Here is a 17581-nt window from a genome sequence, read left to right as displayed (position 1 = left end):
AAAGCTTATGGTGACTGTGTGCGGTTTCAACGTGCGAAAAATGGTTTGTGTGGTTCAGAAGTGGTGATTTTGACACAGAAGACAAAGATCGCCAAGGCCAGCCAAAAATGTATGGTTGCTACTCAAGCAGCAATTTCAGCAGCAGGATTCATCGAAAAGAAGGAAAATTGGGTACCATACGAATTGATACCGAGGGACCTTGAAAGACTATTTTGCATGTCCCAAATTCTGTTTGAAAGCTATAAAAGAAAATCCTTTTTGCAAGTCCGGCCAAAAAGCCGAATCGACACCAAAGCCAAATATCCATGGGGCTATGATAATGCTCTGTATTAGGTGGGACCTATTTGTTTCGATCGATGCAAAACGCTCTCTATGAGATACAGTTATTTTTGGAACAGAGTATACGAAATTGGGTTGATTCGTCCTTGGCCTCAGATGATGAGTACTTCTCTCAGTAACACAGTTAGGTTTTTTATGGCTGATATAGATTTTGATCACGAACATTTTTTAATGTTAAATCTCGAACCTTCTTTAGTGTTAAATCTCTGTAATGAGGGCAAATGATGTCGATGTAAGATATTGAGTCAGAAATATAAGGATAAGCTTAGAAGATAAGGTTAGAAATGATATCGGCATCCACAAGTTATTTCCATTCGCAATAGCTTTTGGTTTAAGGATGGGATGCACTTAACCACTTTATTTTCTGGTATTATGAGGCTCGATTGAGGCGGCATGGTGTAGTGGTTACAGTGCTTGCATACAAAACCAAGCACCCCAGGTTCGATCCCTGGCAGAGGACGAACAATTTAAATCATGGTTTTCTAGTTTTTAAAATTAACCTCCCTCTAAACAATACATCCAAAAAGCCCCCTGACCACTCCTCCAGCTGGAAAAGAGGATAACATCATGGAAAAGGTCAGGTAGCCCGCCACCCCCTGGGAGAAAAAGGTAGGATCAAAGATCAGCAAGGTTCCCCACCACTACACCAAATACACAGAGGACGTAGTTTCTAGGTAACGACAGATGACAGCACCATTATCCTAGATCAGCTACAGCAGACCAATCATCTACTTAGCTGGATCAACAACCGATTAACGAAACTGACACAAGGCAATAATAACAATCGATTGAATCCAACATCATACATGTATCCGAAGACCCGAATTTATGGTGTTACAGCAGACCAATCATCTACTTAGCTTGAACAACAACCGTTTAAACTGATACAAACAATAACAATGGATTTAATGGCAACATCGTACATGGAAGACGCACGATACTCCAATAATTAGGAAGGACATGGGAAATACGTGAAAAAACAACTACTTCAACAATTCGTATAAGATGGAGATGCTTTGTGGAAGCCAAAAGCCCACAAGTGGGGTAATGGAGAAAAAAATGAGGCTCGATTGACTGATCAAGATTCAATGGAGTAGCTTTTAATTGTTTTATTTTCTTGAGCTCTGAAACAATGATAGTGGTAATGAATGGTATGTCATAGACTCATGTTATTTATTACGCCACATCTCTCTCAGTTTGCCAGTCATATTTAAGCAACATCTTGATATCATGACTAAGATAAATGAACATGATTGATTTAATATCCTCGATTTTATCATGAAGTCCAGCAACTTTGGCTAGCAAGAGTGCAACAAGTATCTGCTGTATTGACGGTATTACGGAATCGTTTTGCTGTTTCAAACAAGTTAACTGAAATCGTTATTAGATCAAGGAAGAGGCGCTTGGTGATTCTCAGAAGACATTTCTGTTCGCTTATCGACTAAAGCCAGCCAAATTCAGAAACATGTTACAGTTCATCCGATGATCTCAACATCTTTGCCGCCAATCTAAATTGGCCAATTGATCACTTGGACTCTCTTTAACTTCGTCTCCTTTATCATAAAGTCCGGTAACTTTTACTTTCAAATGCTCTGAAAATCTTTCAGCCAGCTTCTTGATGAATAATCGATGTTCTGGGAAGATAATTTTCTTGTTGCCCAGTTAACTTACATATTGATTGCACAGTCGAAGTGAATGGTCATGATTAATTCTCTAAATATATTATTGGTTTGCATTCGTCGTTTTGGGTGGATAATGAAACTTCGAATTACAGCTAACCTCAACAGATTTTCCTTCTGTGCTCGTGAATGAAGGAACCTGGGATCCTAGTATTTGGGTTGGTTCGACAGATTTCCATACAAGTACAATTAAGAAACAAATAACGGCCACACGTTTACAATTACTTGTCATTGACGGAATTTTCTCTAGACATGTAATTGGTATAATTTAGCGAATTTTTTGCAGACTTTTTAGTTTGATTCCCCACCAGTACGGATGAATGGATTGGATCCAAGATGGAGTCTGGTACAGCGGCCGGGGTTTATATGGTCGACACCAATATTAAATGGTCATACAGACTCTCTGCAGGAGAGCTCTTGATGAGTTATTGGTACACTACTCAATCAGATTGTGTTGGGTGCCAGGGCACTGTAACATACAGGGAAATGAGGTAGCAGATGAACTGGCCAGACATGACTCAGATCTAGACCTCCAATTTGTCACTACTACAGGCTAATATTTGAAAGATTCCGTGACTTCACAACCAATCCTGGAATAATAGGACGGAATGTCAAGTGTCTACCAACCAAAACACTAATTGGGTTGGATAGGTGTAGTCTCAGAGTTCTAGTAGGAGTGATAACCGGTCACTGCTCAGTTGAGGCCTTCATAGGTAAATGGGATAATAACACATAGGATTTTTGTAGGGTGTGTGGCGATGTAGACGAGTTGGAGACAGTAGAGCTTATTATGTACAACTGCCCCAGACTACGAAGTCATTTAAATGGCTAGGTAATAGATTTCTAGATGCTGGCTGTAAATTGAGTAACATACTAGGTTTTATCAGGGTAATAGGTTGGCTATTTAAAGGATATTCTACAATGACTTCAAATCTGTAACTTCTTTTTCTCTCTATGCAGATTTGGATTTTTCTTTTTGTTTCGCCTTTTTCAATCTGTTTCCCCCTTTTTCAGGAAAGTCATACTTTTTTTCGGACTCTTGAAGGGAATTACAATGGTGCTTCTGGTCTCCAAGTGGAAGTGCAAACTAAACTTTTAGTTTGATGGTTTCATAGACGGGATTACGGGATTGTTTACAATTTTTTACTTTTTGCAAAAAGAAATCAGACTTAAAAGTTTTTATTCTAACAAAATTGCTCTCTATTTACATTCATTTTTATATCTATGTGTGTTTAAATTAAAGTGTGCGTACTTTAAGCTGGTTTAAGTTACAAAGGATCCAAAAAAATTATGGTTTTATCATTTTTATCAAAAAAGAATATAGTGCAAATAAAGATAAAAATTTGTTGCTAAGTATGAAATCAAAAAGTAAAAGGAGGAAAATAATTTAAGATTAATAAACAAAAATAAGCAATACCTGACGTTCTTCGATTCCACTAGCGTTATTCGGATCTTTGGTGGTGGGTACCGAAAAGGAGCGCTGAGTTTTAAATAAAACTCGGGCATTCTTCATTGTTTTTTTTTTTGTTATTTTTTTAATATACATAATGTTTTTGGTTGTTTTGTGGTGTTTTTATATTTTTTTACGAAATATTTTAACAATTTTGTAGTTTGAAACGAACATAAAACAATGAGAGATATTTGGGTAGTTTTTGGTTTTTTGGCATGCAATTAAAAAAAACACAGGCGTTGACGGTTATTAAGGAGTATAATTAATAACATATTGAGAAACAAAATATTAAGGGAATGTAAAACAAAATAAGGTTAATGAGTAATAGGGAAAATAATGAATTAATGTTGTTTTACGTTAATGAAAATTGAATTTATTACAAGCACCAATCACAGCAGGCATAATACGAGTATGTAATGTAATAATAGTAGTAGTAGTTTATAAATATTATTATTATAAGTACATAAAAAAGAAAGAAATGGAAAATTTTTATTTAAATTTAGTTAAAGTAATACTATTAATTATAAAGAGTAAATCAAATAGAGACATATATATATATATGTATATGTATAGAAGTTGTTATAATTGGCACAGGGTTCGCTGGAAAAGTTAATTGAATGCAAAATGTAACAGTATGTAACGAACCCTGTTAAATATACATATGTAAAAACAATTTAATACATTTATCTCAAATATTAAATAGTAAATACCAACTTCAAAGAAGCTAAGAAGATACATGTTTAATATACATTGGTATGGCTAGTTTTTATTGAATGTTTGAATTAGACTTACCGGTTGTACAGGTACTTTATGATGACGCGCGAAATTCAAAGCGGATTGATCTAAAATATCCCAAGATTTTTGACGGCGTGATAAAGCCATGCCAAATTGCTAATAAAAAATAAAGGAATACAAAATGTTTTTAATTAAACAAATATGCATATGGAAACTCTAAATGCCCTTATTAACTTACATTATGTGTGCCATTAGCTGCTGCCTCACCATTCTCTAAGGTGGTATTCAATTCCACTGGCCATCTGGGCAAGGCATGTTTGACATGGCAACGTGATCTTACTTCTTCTGAAACCGCCACCAGAGCGGTTAAATAGGCCACACTATCGGGTGTCACCTCAAATTTATCTCGTCTCAAAGGTTTGGCTATAATGCCCAATAACATGGTCAGGATGCGGGAAGTGCGTGATACGGTGGTCGGTGTAGAATGTCTAAATCCCTAAAAATATTAAGAAAATTTTATTAATTTTATAATTCTTAAACAATTTCATTATATTTTCTTACCTTTATTAAATGCCCCACTAGAGCAAAATGGAAATTACTGCGAAATGAGAGACCCACCGCATGATCTAATTGTTTAAAATGCCATTCCAGTTTCTCGCGTGTACACATCATGACCTCAGCAATGTTGGCACTGTCAAAGCAACCCTGGGATTTTAGGGTATGTAGATTTTGTTCCAACAAAGCCAAACCGGCACCATATAAGTTGCCCTCATCTAATTGCAACACGGAAATGGCCACCCAAAAGAGATTACGATGTATGGGAGATTCCTAAATCATGAGAAATGCGTTTAAAACATAAAAAACGTAATTATCTTAAAATTCAAAATACTTTACCGGTCTCAACAGCGGTTGAATGCGTGTCAAACACATGACAATTGCCTCAATAAGAGTGATATCATTGAAAGACTCTACCGCCTTCACCAAAATCCTTAACAGCTGCTTAACCTCCTGATCCGTAACACTCTTGCTAATGCAGCCAAACACTATTAAAGCCCTCGGCTGTAGAGCAGGATTATAGCAGAAAGCAAAACTACGGGCCAAAGAATTCCAGGTCTGCAGCCACTGGCAATCGGGTACATCACGCATGCAGGACTCCATTATTTCCAAAAGAGCATCAGTTATAACTTCCAAAGAAGGCAGCGATAAACGCTCTCTATCGGCGGGCAATGGCTGAGATACTCTTTCATTTCCCAGCCACTTGTCGGGGGGATGGCGGCAACTGGACCGGAAAGCGGTTACAGCCGCTGACTTCACCTTACTGATGCCAAACAGTAAATAAAATTTGGGCAGGGAGAATTCATCCAAAGACAGACGTAACACTCTTTGAGCTTCTTCGGAGAATATGGGTTTCGTACAGGTACATAAGGAGTGTATGATATTAATGACTAGACCATGAGTTGAGGCGCGCATGGACAAAGAACCAGAGCACACTAAGAACGTAATGGTATGGAAGAGATACGGCAAATGGGTGGCCACATCTAGGCAATTGTTAAAGGACAACATAAGCAAATAGCGTCCCAAGATGGCTATATCATCCCACATGACATGTTGCTCCAGAAAGGGTGTAGGATTGGTGCATGTCTTGTCCATAACACGGCACATGCGTGTTATAACCTTTTTGGAGACCAATTGCACATTGGCCGAAGCCAAGGCCACCGCTGTGTCAGCCATTATTTCTACTTGCGGCGAGCCCAGGCCGTATATTATCGATTTATGCAGGAAATTGTCCAATACCATATCAATAAGTTCCGGTATTTGGCCCACGGAACCCCAAATCTTAGCCTGAACGGAGGGATACATTTCTTTTTGTTCGATGGTTAGACATATAAGTTTATCGAGTATCTGAGATACTTTCAGTTTTTTGGCATCATCATTGGATTTACAGAATTTCACTAAATTCTTTAGCCAAGGAGTCATGTACTCCAAGCACAAATGTTTCAATTCGATGGTACTACGTTGGAAGCCCTGTATACATTCCTCTAAGAATTCCAAGGTCAAGTGGGGCTCATTGGTGGCCAGTTTTTCGCTCACCGATTTAATGAAGATGGTATTGTTGGAGGGTATACACAAACCCTGGGTCTCCAACAACTGGCCCTCAATTTTCAAATCAAACGTGGCGGTCAAAGCACACAGCAGATTATAGGCTGCCGTGCGCAAATTGGGATCAGCAGAGCCCAAATTTAATAAAGCCTGATTCAATAAGGTGCCCGGCACATCCTTGGGCCGGATTTTCTGATGCACAGTCACCGAGTCTGGCTGACTTAACTCCCAGCGATTCCGGATATGTATAATAGCTTGCACAATATTATCGCAATCGTTGTGTATGAAACTTAATTGACCACTTTCATTAGCTATCGATAGCGTAAATTGGTTGTCATCTACCAAACACACTTCCTCTATTTCCGAGGCATAATAGACATCGTTTAGCAACACCGAATGGGCCAAGACTTTGGTTTTTTCCGCAGAGGTAATTTGCAAAGCAGTAGGTCCTACTTTAATGGCTACTTTGGTGTCCTTATGGCTTAGTTTCAAAGCATTGCTAAACACCTTTAGATCCTCGTCCAAAGATAGAGTAGCTCCCGGCAATTTTTGTTGATCCGATTCGATGTAGTCGTTTAATTTATTGGGTGAATCCAAAAACATTAATTTGCGATTACCCTAAGAAATTTCAATAAATTTAAAGTCTTTAATAACATTTAAAAAGAATACTTACCTTCAAAGGAGCCAATATGCGATCATGGAACTTGGTATATTCTCTAACCCAAGAATTACAATTGTATATGTAAACAGCATGCACATTTTCATAGGCCACGGCGGGTAAAACATAAAACCATTTCTGTAGGAACTCTGTGCGGAATCTATTGTCCGAGTTGACATGAGTAAAATCAATAACAACCTCAAAGGTGGAGTGACAAAATGGTTTTAGGGTTAAGATAACATGATAGATCAGCAAATCGCCATTAGTTTCACCAATTCTGCAAAAGGAGATAATAATTTCATTAAGAAAAGTAAAAATAGAAAGAGATTGAAAGTTACTTGTATCGTCTAGCAATATAATAAAACACCGGATGTCCGGATTTGCTGGTGCCTGCTTGATAGAATATATTCATGGCCTTCAAAGCCTTGAACTCTTCCTTTTCGTGCATTTGATGTTTGACCATGATTTCTTCAAAATTTGTCGAAGACATGTCTATGGAACTCCAGCGTGGATAAGAGGAAAACATCATGCTGTCAGGGAGAAAATACAATTTATAATAAATTTGCACCCGTCTTAAAAGTACCATTAATTGTTTAATGTTTAATTGTTTTAAAATTTTAATTTTATTCAAAAACTTACTGAGAATCCACGGGTTTGTGTTCTGGTGGTCCCAAATAAGCCAACAAGGTGGCCATTTTGTCAAAAGGTCTTCTGCCCACCGCCTTGTGATCCCGGCTGCTCGACAAATAGTCTCCAATCTTTTCCTGGTGTGTCCACAACAAACGATGCAAAGCCAAGACATTGGCATCCGATATAAAACTCATGCTATGCGAGGTTTGATCTACAGTCTCACAATCCGAAGCGATTTGTATAAAGAAACGGCGCCCAGCTTCGAAATGTTCCCTTAAAAAGTCATTGAAACACAACATATGCTGTTCCTTGGAGAACTCTACATGATTGGCGATATTTTGTAAAATCTTGGACATTAACATCAAGCCACGCTTAACCGAACTTGGGACTTGTTTGCCAACAATGCCCAGTTCTTGGGGGGAAACTAAAAGCAAACAAATATATTGTTATAAATTTAACAGCAAATAATAACTTTATTTCACACTTACCTATGGCGGGATTTATAAATCTTAAAAATATTACCGTGCCCACAGCTCCTATATTATTTTGCAATAAATTTGGAAAACGTTTACTCAACACCTGATACAAACAGTGGCACATGGAACGCAATTGCGGTGGAAAACGATCTGCTGAATTGATTATAGCATCGAAAACCTTTTTGGTCAAAGCTATCAGATTACGGCGATTAACATCTAGTTCGTCGCCTGGATCGAGTCTGAAATGAGAACTTTCAAAAGTGTTTAGGTAAAACTGATATTTCTTGTCTTCTTACTAACCTGGCAGGATCTACTTCGAAACAAGTGTTGGGATTATCCAACAGAGGTCTTATCAGCGGCTCCAACAACAATTGCAAATAGGCCGAACCATAGATTTTAAAACAGAAAGCCATGATTTTACTGCCCAAAGAATTGCCACGAAATAGTGTTTGCATACAATCGGACACCTCCACCTCGCGATAAAACATATTCCACAACAAAGGAGACAACAAGTGTTTGGCATCAAACAGTGTCACCAACACCCGGGCCAATTCATCCATTTGCGAAGTAGTCACTACATTGGCCAAAGCCATAGCTATGGGCAATTCTCCCTTGTCACTGATCATGGTGACAAGTTGTACCAACTGCTCAAAACGATCCGCCAAAACAGTTTCAGCCAAAGTATCAAATTCGGTTCCCTGTTGCAGAATTTGAGTTAAGACTTCCATGAAAGCGGCACGAGTCTGTAGATCGGGATTGTAGCCCAAGTCAATGGAATGCATAAGACCTGAATCAATATTGGCACCCAATAGATTTGACATGGCCTGTATGGTGGCATTACGCAGAGCGGTTAATTTGCCAGCAGCTAAACGTGGCCGGGGAGGCAATAAGGGAGGGTTGTTCAGTTCCTTTTCGGCTTCCGAACTATCTATGCAATCGTTCAAAAGATTCATGAACAAGGTGAAATATCTAGAAGAGAAAAACAAATCAAAATGTTAATAAGGCAAGCAACATTTTAATGCAAAATTCTTGATGAAATTATGTGCAGCAACAGATTTAGGAAAATTTTCAGTAAAATTTGTCGATGAAATTTTCATGGATCAATTTTCGATGAAATATTATATTTAATTCAAATTTTTAGTGAACATTTTTGGGGTATTCATTTTCTGTGAAATTTATTGTCCGTGAAAATTTTCTTTGAAATTTATTGTCAGTGAAAATCGGTGAAATTAAAATTTGTATACATTGAAATTTTTTGGTGAAATAAATTTTCAATGAAAATTTTTGGAGAAATATATTTTTAGTTAAAATTGATTGGTGAAATTTTTTTTTGGTAAAATTTATTTTCAGTAAAAATTTTCTCTGAAATTATTAAATCTTAACTGAATTTTGAAAGTATTAAATTTTCAGTAAAAAACATTTAAGCAATGAAAATTTATTGAAATTAAATTTTTAGTGAAAATTTTTCATAATTTTTTTTTTTTATTAAAAATTTATATTGAAATTCATTTTCAGTGAAAATAGATTTTTGGTAAAAATGTCTGGTGATAAAACATTTTCAGGTACATTTTTTTGTGAAACCAATATTTTAACTGAATTTTTTTTGGTGATTCCGATTTTTAGTGACATTTTCTTGGCGAAGCAAATTATTAATGAAAAAACATTTTGTCGAAACAATTTTTTTGGTGAAACAAAAGAAAATGGGAAATAATACAAACAAAATTACGATTATAATTAAGATTATCATATTTACTTGAGAAATAGAGCGCTTTTGGCGTCCATTAAATCGCCACGATCTGATTCTTCCGGCTGTAAAGGCAGGCCTCTTAGTAAAGCAGCCACAGCTTCCATACAAGCCTGATCTAAGTCTCTAAATATAACCGAAGTGCTACAAAACAAATAAACAAACCGTTAATATTAAAAAAAACACATCATTAAACTCAAATTCTATACTTGGTTATCATCGTTGGATCGGTTGAACTGGGCGGCGCTATTTGATGCGAAGTACCCATTACCCAATCCGATAAATACTCCACCAATTTATTGCGAAATTTCATTTCTTGTCTAAAGGCCAAATCATCTCTACGCTTCATCATCACCTCCACCAATTGGCACAATTTTGTTTTAATTCTAATGGCATAGAAAGTCATATCCAAATGCCTGACATAACGCACTATGCCCAGCATCATACCTTCAATGCTAGTCACACCCAAATTCTCTGCTGTTGAGGGTTGTTCATTGTTGGGATCTTTATTGGGTTTGGGATCCAAAATCGATTTCATTATATAGATAATGTGTTCAATAAATTGCGTATTAATGTCAGTGACATTAACCTGGCCATGTTGATCAAAGAATTTCTCGACTATGGCACGTATTTGATCAAAGAGTATGGGATACAAATAGGTGGACATTTCCTCACCCACAAGTTCTTTGACATTTTTCTGGATATTCAAGCCGATTTTCTCATTGCTGCAGACAAGTAATCTTAAAAGTTGGCCAATAAATCTGCAAGCAAAAATATTTAACATTCAAGAATTTTATGTTGGTTTTCTGTTACTACTTACTGTGTCACTGGACAATATTGCACCTCCTGTTGTGGTCCCTGTGGTATAGCTGTCAATGATACCGAATTCGAATTTAACGAACCCCTGCCCGAACTAGAAGAACTCGATAACGAGTGCAGAGAGTTTTGTGCCAACGAACTGATAGAACCCTGATTTAAGGCATGTACATGGGCGGCCGGTAAGGGCTGTTGAAACGAGCCAAAACTTTGGGAATATTGATGAAATGGTCCATGATTGGATAAACTGTGTGCGGTGTGGGTAGTAGTAGCCTGGGCGGCTACTACTATCTGCTGGCGCCTTTTAATAAGACAAACACCACCCAAAGCCAATAGGAACCAAGTCATATTGGCCCATTCGGTAATTTGCTCCTCAATATCATGTTCAGAACTTTGATGACTGGCTCGACGTTTGCCTACGCCCCGGTGAAACAGTTCTGCTTGGCCATCTTCGGTTTTGCATTTGGGATATGTTTGCAGCATTTTACTCATAATTTCCCAATTTCTGAAAGGAAGTTATAGTTTTTAATGTGTTTTTTTACTTGTATTAATAAAATCTAACCTAAATGTTTCTTCCCAGGCTGGCTGTACACCATGTATACAGTGCTCGATCTTGCGTAACAGTTGCATGATGCGTTTTTGTAAATGCAAACGATTCAGCACATTGCCATGACTGGTGTCATAGAAACATATCCGAGAATCGGTAGCAGCTGCATATAATTTTTTAGAAGGAGAGAAAAATATTTTTGTGAAACAAATCTTTTTTTATAGTGAAATTTTTGGTGAACATTTTTGGGCGAAACATTTTAGTGAAAATTTGTTGATGAAATATTTTGAGTGAAAGTTTGTCGGTGAAATATTTTTCAGTAAAATATAATTTTTTTAGAGAAAATAAACAAAAATTATTTTTCTAAGCTTTTACTTACCCGACGAAAGTTGTGCTAGTTCCTGATAGATCATATAATTCGGCACCAACATGGATACCGTCAATTCATCCGATCCACAGCATATCTCAGCCTCCTCACACAACAAACCGAAACACGACAAAGAGGTCAGAACGGCATCCAAGTCCACAGACCACAGATACATAAAGAATACCACTTCCAGCTTAATGTGAGCCTGTTTACAAATAGCTATTTGACTGCCCACATGAGCATAGTCCTTATGACGCTGCAGAAAAGTATTGCGACATATCAAAATCTCCCTTAGCCACTTCAGAACATCAGTATAGTTGGCTATCTGATGTTGTATCAATTTCTGCGATATCGAAAACAAAACCTGAGAGCTAACATCCCAAAACGTGTTAATGGGAGCCTCGGGATTCCAAACTTCTATCTTTTCAGGGGCATGTAAAGCCAATAAAGCCTCCATAGCCTCTTGAGCCACATCCGGCATGGACGGTTGATGCACCAAACTAACAAGACCATTGATTAACTCCAATGTGGAACTCTGCACCTCATGGGCAACTTTGCCCTGGGTATTTAGCAATAAAGTAGGATCTGCATGTATTAAACGCACCAACAGCAATAGTAACATTTTGTGGGCGGGGCCTTCCTCAGATCTGGCTAAACCTTTTTGGGTATCCTTGGTTTTAAGTGTCAGCGAGGTAATCATTCTTAAGGGGGTATGAGCTATATAACCCTGTGTAGCTTTATTTAAAGTGTCAGTAAATAAGGCCCTCAAATCGGCCGAACGATAGTGTACCACATCTGTTTGGGGCCACCAGGCCAAGCGTGGCTGGTTAACAATACGAAAGGGATTTTTACTTTGCAAACGAAAATCTACATAAATGTGAGCCAGCCTGAAAAAATAAAGCATTAATTAAAAAAAAATTATTTAAAACAAAGAATTTTCTGTTAATCTCACCTTAACAAGGAACACACTATAACAAAATGGTATGCTTGTGGTGAATTTAGATTCAAACACACCTTTAAAGCCTCTATATTATGGGGATTAATGCGAAAACATGACACCCAACAATCTATCATTAGTTCTATGTCGGCAAAATTATAACCCTGACCCCGAGAGAAGGGTTTAATCGGATTAAAGAGTAAAGCTTTGATATCGTTGATTATGTATTGGACCAGTTTAAAAATCACATTATTAGAATCGTTGATATTCACATAGGTAGCTGCCTTGCATAATTTCACACAGGCTATGGCCGCCGATTCTGTTACAATTTTTGACGGTGAATGAGGCCCCAAGCCTCTCTTAACGCTCTCTATAAATTGTTTGGCAGAGAAATCTTTGTCACGTGTTTGAGCTTTGGAGGTGGCCTTGTCTTTTTCCTTTTCGCCCTGATGTATTTCGTTTACGGTAGCTTCCAAACAGTCCTAAGAGAAAATTGGAGATGAAAATCTAATAAATATTTGTCTACCGAACTTTTTTAAACAGACAGTAAAAAAAAATTGTGAAAAAAGTACTTTTTTTAAAAATTAAATTTTGAAAAAGTACCTTCTTTTTTAAAAATTAAATTTTTCTTCTAAAAAAGTTATAATTTTGCAATAATATTTCGATAAAAGTACCTTTTTAAAAATAAAATATTGAAAAAATTACCTTTTTAAGAATAACATTTTTCAAAAGTCCCTTTTTAAAAATAACATTTTAAAAAAGTACCTTTTTAATTTTTCTTAATAATTACCGGATTTAATATCAGCAGCAACATTTGCAAAGGCCAAACAGTAGTTTTGCTCTTTTTATTCTCGGCTTTATAAGCCTCCACAAAGTCCAGTAAAGGCTCCCAGCAGCTACAACATAAACAAAACAAAGATATTTAATTTTTCTTCGAAATCCAACACTATTCAAATTCAACTTACGTTGATATGTCACGATTCATGCCTCTTTGCAAATCCTGAAACTCTTGCGGATGATACTCTATCCAATTCCATATCGCCTTCTCTATCGAGTTTAATAAAATCAAAGGTGGAGCCTTCTTCGAACGAAATTTCGTTATCGTTTCCTGCAACAATTTCGTCAGCTTTATCATATCCATATCAATGTGTTGTATCAATTCGATATCCGAATAATCGGGATTTTCATCCGAACAAGCGGCCAACTCTTGTATCCTAGCCGATATACGATTAAAGACAGCGGAAAAATGATTTTGTGAGAGAGCGAATAAAACTTTTGAGGCTAAAATTTTCAATTGGGCGGCATGGGGATTATTATCACTTTGGACATCAATAAATTGGGTGATTTCACGTAGTAAAAGTTTAACATTCATGGCTTCTTCGAAACGAGCCGTATCCTTGGTTTGATTTGTGAGACAGCGTTCCAGGGTGGTTAAAATAATGACCAACGACTCAAAGTAACAACGATCGCTTTCGTGGCGTGTTTGAATGGCCTAATGTTTTAGAGGAAATTATTTCTAAGAATAAGAATTAATGAAATTTATGGAAAACTTACCGCTTCATTGACTCGTTGTAGCATTTTGGTTAGACCGGATATAACTAGAGAAAAACGATAACGTGAAATGTGTATAAGACATCCCACCAATTGGTCTTGGCTCATTCTGGCCTGCGTGCCATGGGGTCCGGTTGTTTTATTAGGAAGCTGAAAAATAATTAAAGAATAATATAAGAATGGATCGGAAAAATAATTTTTAACCCTAATTTTTCTTCACCATAAATTTTTTTCATTAGAAATTTAAAAAAAAAATTAAAAATTAAAAAGTAATAAAATTTTTTTTTGTTGGACAAAAAAATTTATTTATAGTGAAACTAACAAATTTAAAAAAAAAACAAATTTTTTAAAAATTGAAAAATAAATTAAAATTTTTTGTCAAACAATTTTTGTCACAATTAATTTTAAAAAAATTATTTTTTTTAAAAAAAAATTTTACCATTTTTTTTTTAATTTTAAAATTTTTAATTTAATGTATAATTGAAGGAGCCAAAAGAATTGATCATCTTTTGAGGACAAGAACGAATCAAGCCAATTTCGGATACTAAGTTGTAAATAGTAGTCGGACGGGGCACCATCTGTACTATAAAGCGGGTGAAGCTAAACTAACCACTTTTTAAAAGATATTGCCGATGCTCGCTTCAAACGAATCAGTAGCGTTCGGTACAGGTTCCCTGTGATGGTCTGTCCAGTTTTGAGCAGCTCATAATAGACAGGACCCTTTTGGTTCCACTAAATACTGACCATTACTTTAGCGCCATACATTTTTGGGTTTCTCTTAGGCTGTAATAGATCCATTTTTCATCGCATATAACGATTCGGTGATAAAATAGTTTTCTTTTATAGCGTTCCAGCATCATTTCGTACAAGCAATATTGTCTTTCAAGGTCTCTCTGCTTCAATTCATATGGAAGACAATTTCCCAGCTTTTGGATGAATTCTGCTGCTCGCAAAGGTTTAGAAATTGCTACTTAAGTATCTCCCAATGATTTTGCAAACTCTTGTTGGTTTTGAAATTGCTAATTAAGTAGCTCCCAATGATTTTGCAAACTCTTGTTGAGGTTTACAACAATCTTCATGGAATAATGCCTCCAATTCTTGGTCTTCATCGCTGGCCTGGGCGATATTTGTCTTCCATGTCTAAATCACCACTTCTGAACCTCACAAACCATCTCTCACAAGTTTAAATCGCTTTGGCGAGCAAACGGTGTGCTTCAGCGTCACTTTTTTCAAATTAAAGATGTAAAGCAAAACTTCCCGCATATGATGCTTTGTCGGTACAATGTTCAATACTAAGTGTGAATAAATGGCAGATATGTACCCTTCAAAATGACATAGATATAAGTTATTAAAAACAAAAACTGAGTTCAAAAGATGCGCCATCTATTGTAAATCTCCAATTTTTAAGTCATACACCCAATAATATTATTTTGTGAGCATATCGTTACGATAAAAATAGCCAGATATTGAAAATATGGGGCAAATATTATTCAAAATAGATGATATCAAGGTATCTAAAGTGTGATATTTTCATCAATTAAATAAAGTATGATTTTTAATAAAATTAAAAAAAAAACAAATTTCTTTACAAACATTTATTATTACATCTTTGTTTATAACAAAACTAAATCACCATATCAAAATTATTTATTACACAAACAAACATCCTCTAATATGTATGTAACAATTCCAATAAGAAATCTGTGTCAAAGTGTCAAACTTCTTACAATAACAACAATACATATTCCCCGTTTACACGAAATCCACGAACAACAAGAAAACAACCTTCAATTTACCTACATTTATTTTTTTTTGTTCAAAACAAATACTACTCATACACTCACAAACAATACAAATCTCTTTCACGCACACACAAACTCTCTTACACAAAATTCATCAAAATACACGTGCAAATTCATTCATTCTTGCTCACTTCTTTCGGCATTTTCATTCATAAATTTCGCTCTACACAAAACGTAAACAAAATTGTTGAAAACAAAAAGAACAGCAACAACTTCTCAAAACAATAACAAATCATCCATCTCTGTCGCACACTCTTTCTCACTCGCTTACACAATTTTTTCAATCGATACATCTGTATTGCCCAAAAAAAAATCTTTTTCTTTTTGCGTTTTTCACTTTACGATTTTGGGAGGAACCATGGCAGAAATTTGGATTTTTTCCATTTACCTGATCTTCGAAACGGGCCAATAATGAATTGGCCCATTCGCCTGGTTTCTGTGTAGCCATTTCGTTAGGTTTTAATAAATATTTTACACTTTTTATAGCATTTTTTAACAAAATATTAACAGAGCAACAAACAATTCTCCAAATTAACTATATCTACAGAAAATTTTCAATGTTGTGAAGTTGGTTGCAGTTGATTGTACTATAAGTGTGGTTAATGTAATGCGTTTGGTAAAACAGCTGTTGTGCAAAAATCGCTAAAATGTAGAAATAATAAACAAATAGAGGAAGTTGCTACCGGAAGTTAATTAAAATTGTTAAATTTAATTAAATATAAAGAAATTTAAGTTTCATATAGTAATTTTAGTAATTTTGAAATAAATTATTTGAATATTAATTAGTTTTTAGTTGAATATACATTTTATTTGCTGATATTTAGTGTGTCTAAATTCATATTGCAAATATGTAAAGTTATTTGCTACAATTTTACAAATTTCGATTTCTTTATAATACGTTTTTATACCCACCCTCAAAAATAAATAATAATATTTGATGCAGATCCAAGTTACTATATATATTCTGGGTCCTCATATGATTCTAAGACGATCAGCTATTTCCGTCAATCTGTCTTTTGAAAACACGATAGGGCCCAAACAAAAGTGGTTGAAATTTTCCACAAATTTGTTTGTTTGATATTGATTTGTAGGTCTGACTTATTGAAATATCTATCATTATACATAGATATTTCGGCTGTGCCGAATCTTATATATCCTTCACCAAATTATACTTCAAAATAAAAATTTTAAATATTTTTAGGTAAACAAAATTTATTATTTTTTCCAAAGTTGTTTTTACATTTTTGGGAAAAAAAATTTCGAATTGTTTTTAAATTTTTTTTAATATTTAGCGAAAAAAAAACTTTTGGTGAAAAAAAATTCGGGTTAAATTTTTTTTCCGATTTTGACCCATTGTAGGTCCACTTACTATGGTCTTATATACATCGTTGAAAGGTCTATTTATCATTAGATATCCATATTGTCTATATTAATGACATAGTAATCCAAGTCATAAATCGATGTTGTCCTGCTTTTTTTCTTATATCTCAGCCTTATATTTAAACTTATATTTAACCTTGCCTCTCATAAAATCTATATATGTAAATAAAAATCAAATGTCGTTCGTTGGTAATTGCATCAGTAGAGAACGGCCGGACCGATTTAGACAATTTTTTTTTAAATGTTGGTCATAGCCCAACTTAGGTTTTTACGGAATGAATTGAATTGACCATGCCCACTTTTACGACTACTTTTTTCGATATATCTTAAATCGGAAAACGGCTACATCGATTTGGCTAATTTTCTGTTT

General features: G+C 35.5%; 1 protein-coding gene across 5 annotated transcripts in view; it reads right to left on the bottom strand.

Moving 5' to 3' along the window:
* The window catches only part of Nf1 (neurofibromin 1), a 32251-nt gene extending 15874 nt beyond the window's left edge, over positions 1-16377 (bottom strand). For 2 of the 5 annotated variants that reach the window (XM_065498886.1, XM_065498884.1), the window contains exons 1-19: positions 16220-16377; positions 14033-14179; positions 13444-13970; positions 13269-13374; positions 12494-12960; positions 11554-12428; positions 11190-11337; positions 10632-11132; positions 10021-10572; positions 9821-9955; positions 8368-9036; positions 8080-8318; positions 7601-8015; positions 7300-7491; positions 6977-7238; positions 5098-6921; positions 4765-5031; positions 4442-4699; positions 4261-4359 (exon numbers count right to left, since the gene is read on the bottom strand). In XM_065498886.1, the coding sequence (XP_065354958.1) occupies positions 4261-4359; positions 4442-4699; positions 4765-5031; positions 5098-6921; positions 6977-7238; positions 7300-7491; positions 7601-8015; positions 8080-8318; positions 8368-9036; positions 9821-9955; positions 10021-10572; positions 10632-11132; positions 11190-11337; positions 11554-12428; positions 12494-12960; positions 13269-13374; positions 13444-13970; positions 14033-14179; positions 16220-16279 (7743 nt within the window). In that variant the 5' untranslated portion in view covers positions 16280-16377. Of the gene's footprint in view, positions 1-3376; positions 3526-4260; positions 4360-4441; positions 4700-4764; positions 5032-5097; positions 6922-6976; positions 7239-7299; positions 7492-7600; positions 8016-8079; positions 8319-8367; positions 9037-9820; positions 9956-10020; positions 10573-10631; positions 11133-11189; positions 11338-11553; positions 12429-12493; positions 12961-13268; positions 13375-13443; positions 13971-14032; positions 14180-16219 lie in introns of those variants that run through there. The other 3 variants (XM_065498888.1, XM_065498887.1, XM_065498885.1) reach the window with 3 other exon arrangements.
* Between the last annotated feature and the right edge of the window lie 1204 nt (positions 16378-17581).

This window comes from Calliphora vicina, chromosome 1 (assembly GCF_958450345.1).
Source record: "Calliphora vicina chromosome 1, idCalVici1.1, whole genome shotgun sequence".
Lineage (NCBI taxonomy): Eukaryota > Metazoa > Arthropoda > Insecta > Diptera > Calliphoridae > Calliphora > Calliphora vicina.
This window is presented reverse-complemented; position numbering and strand designations above follow the sequence as displayed.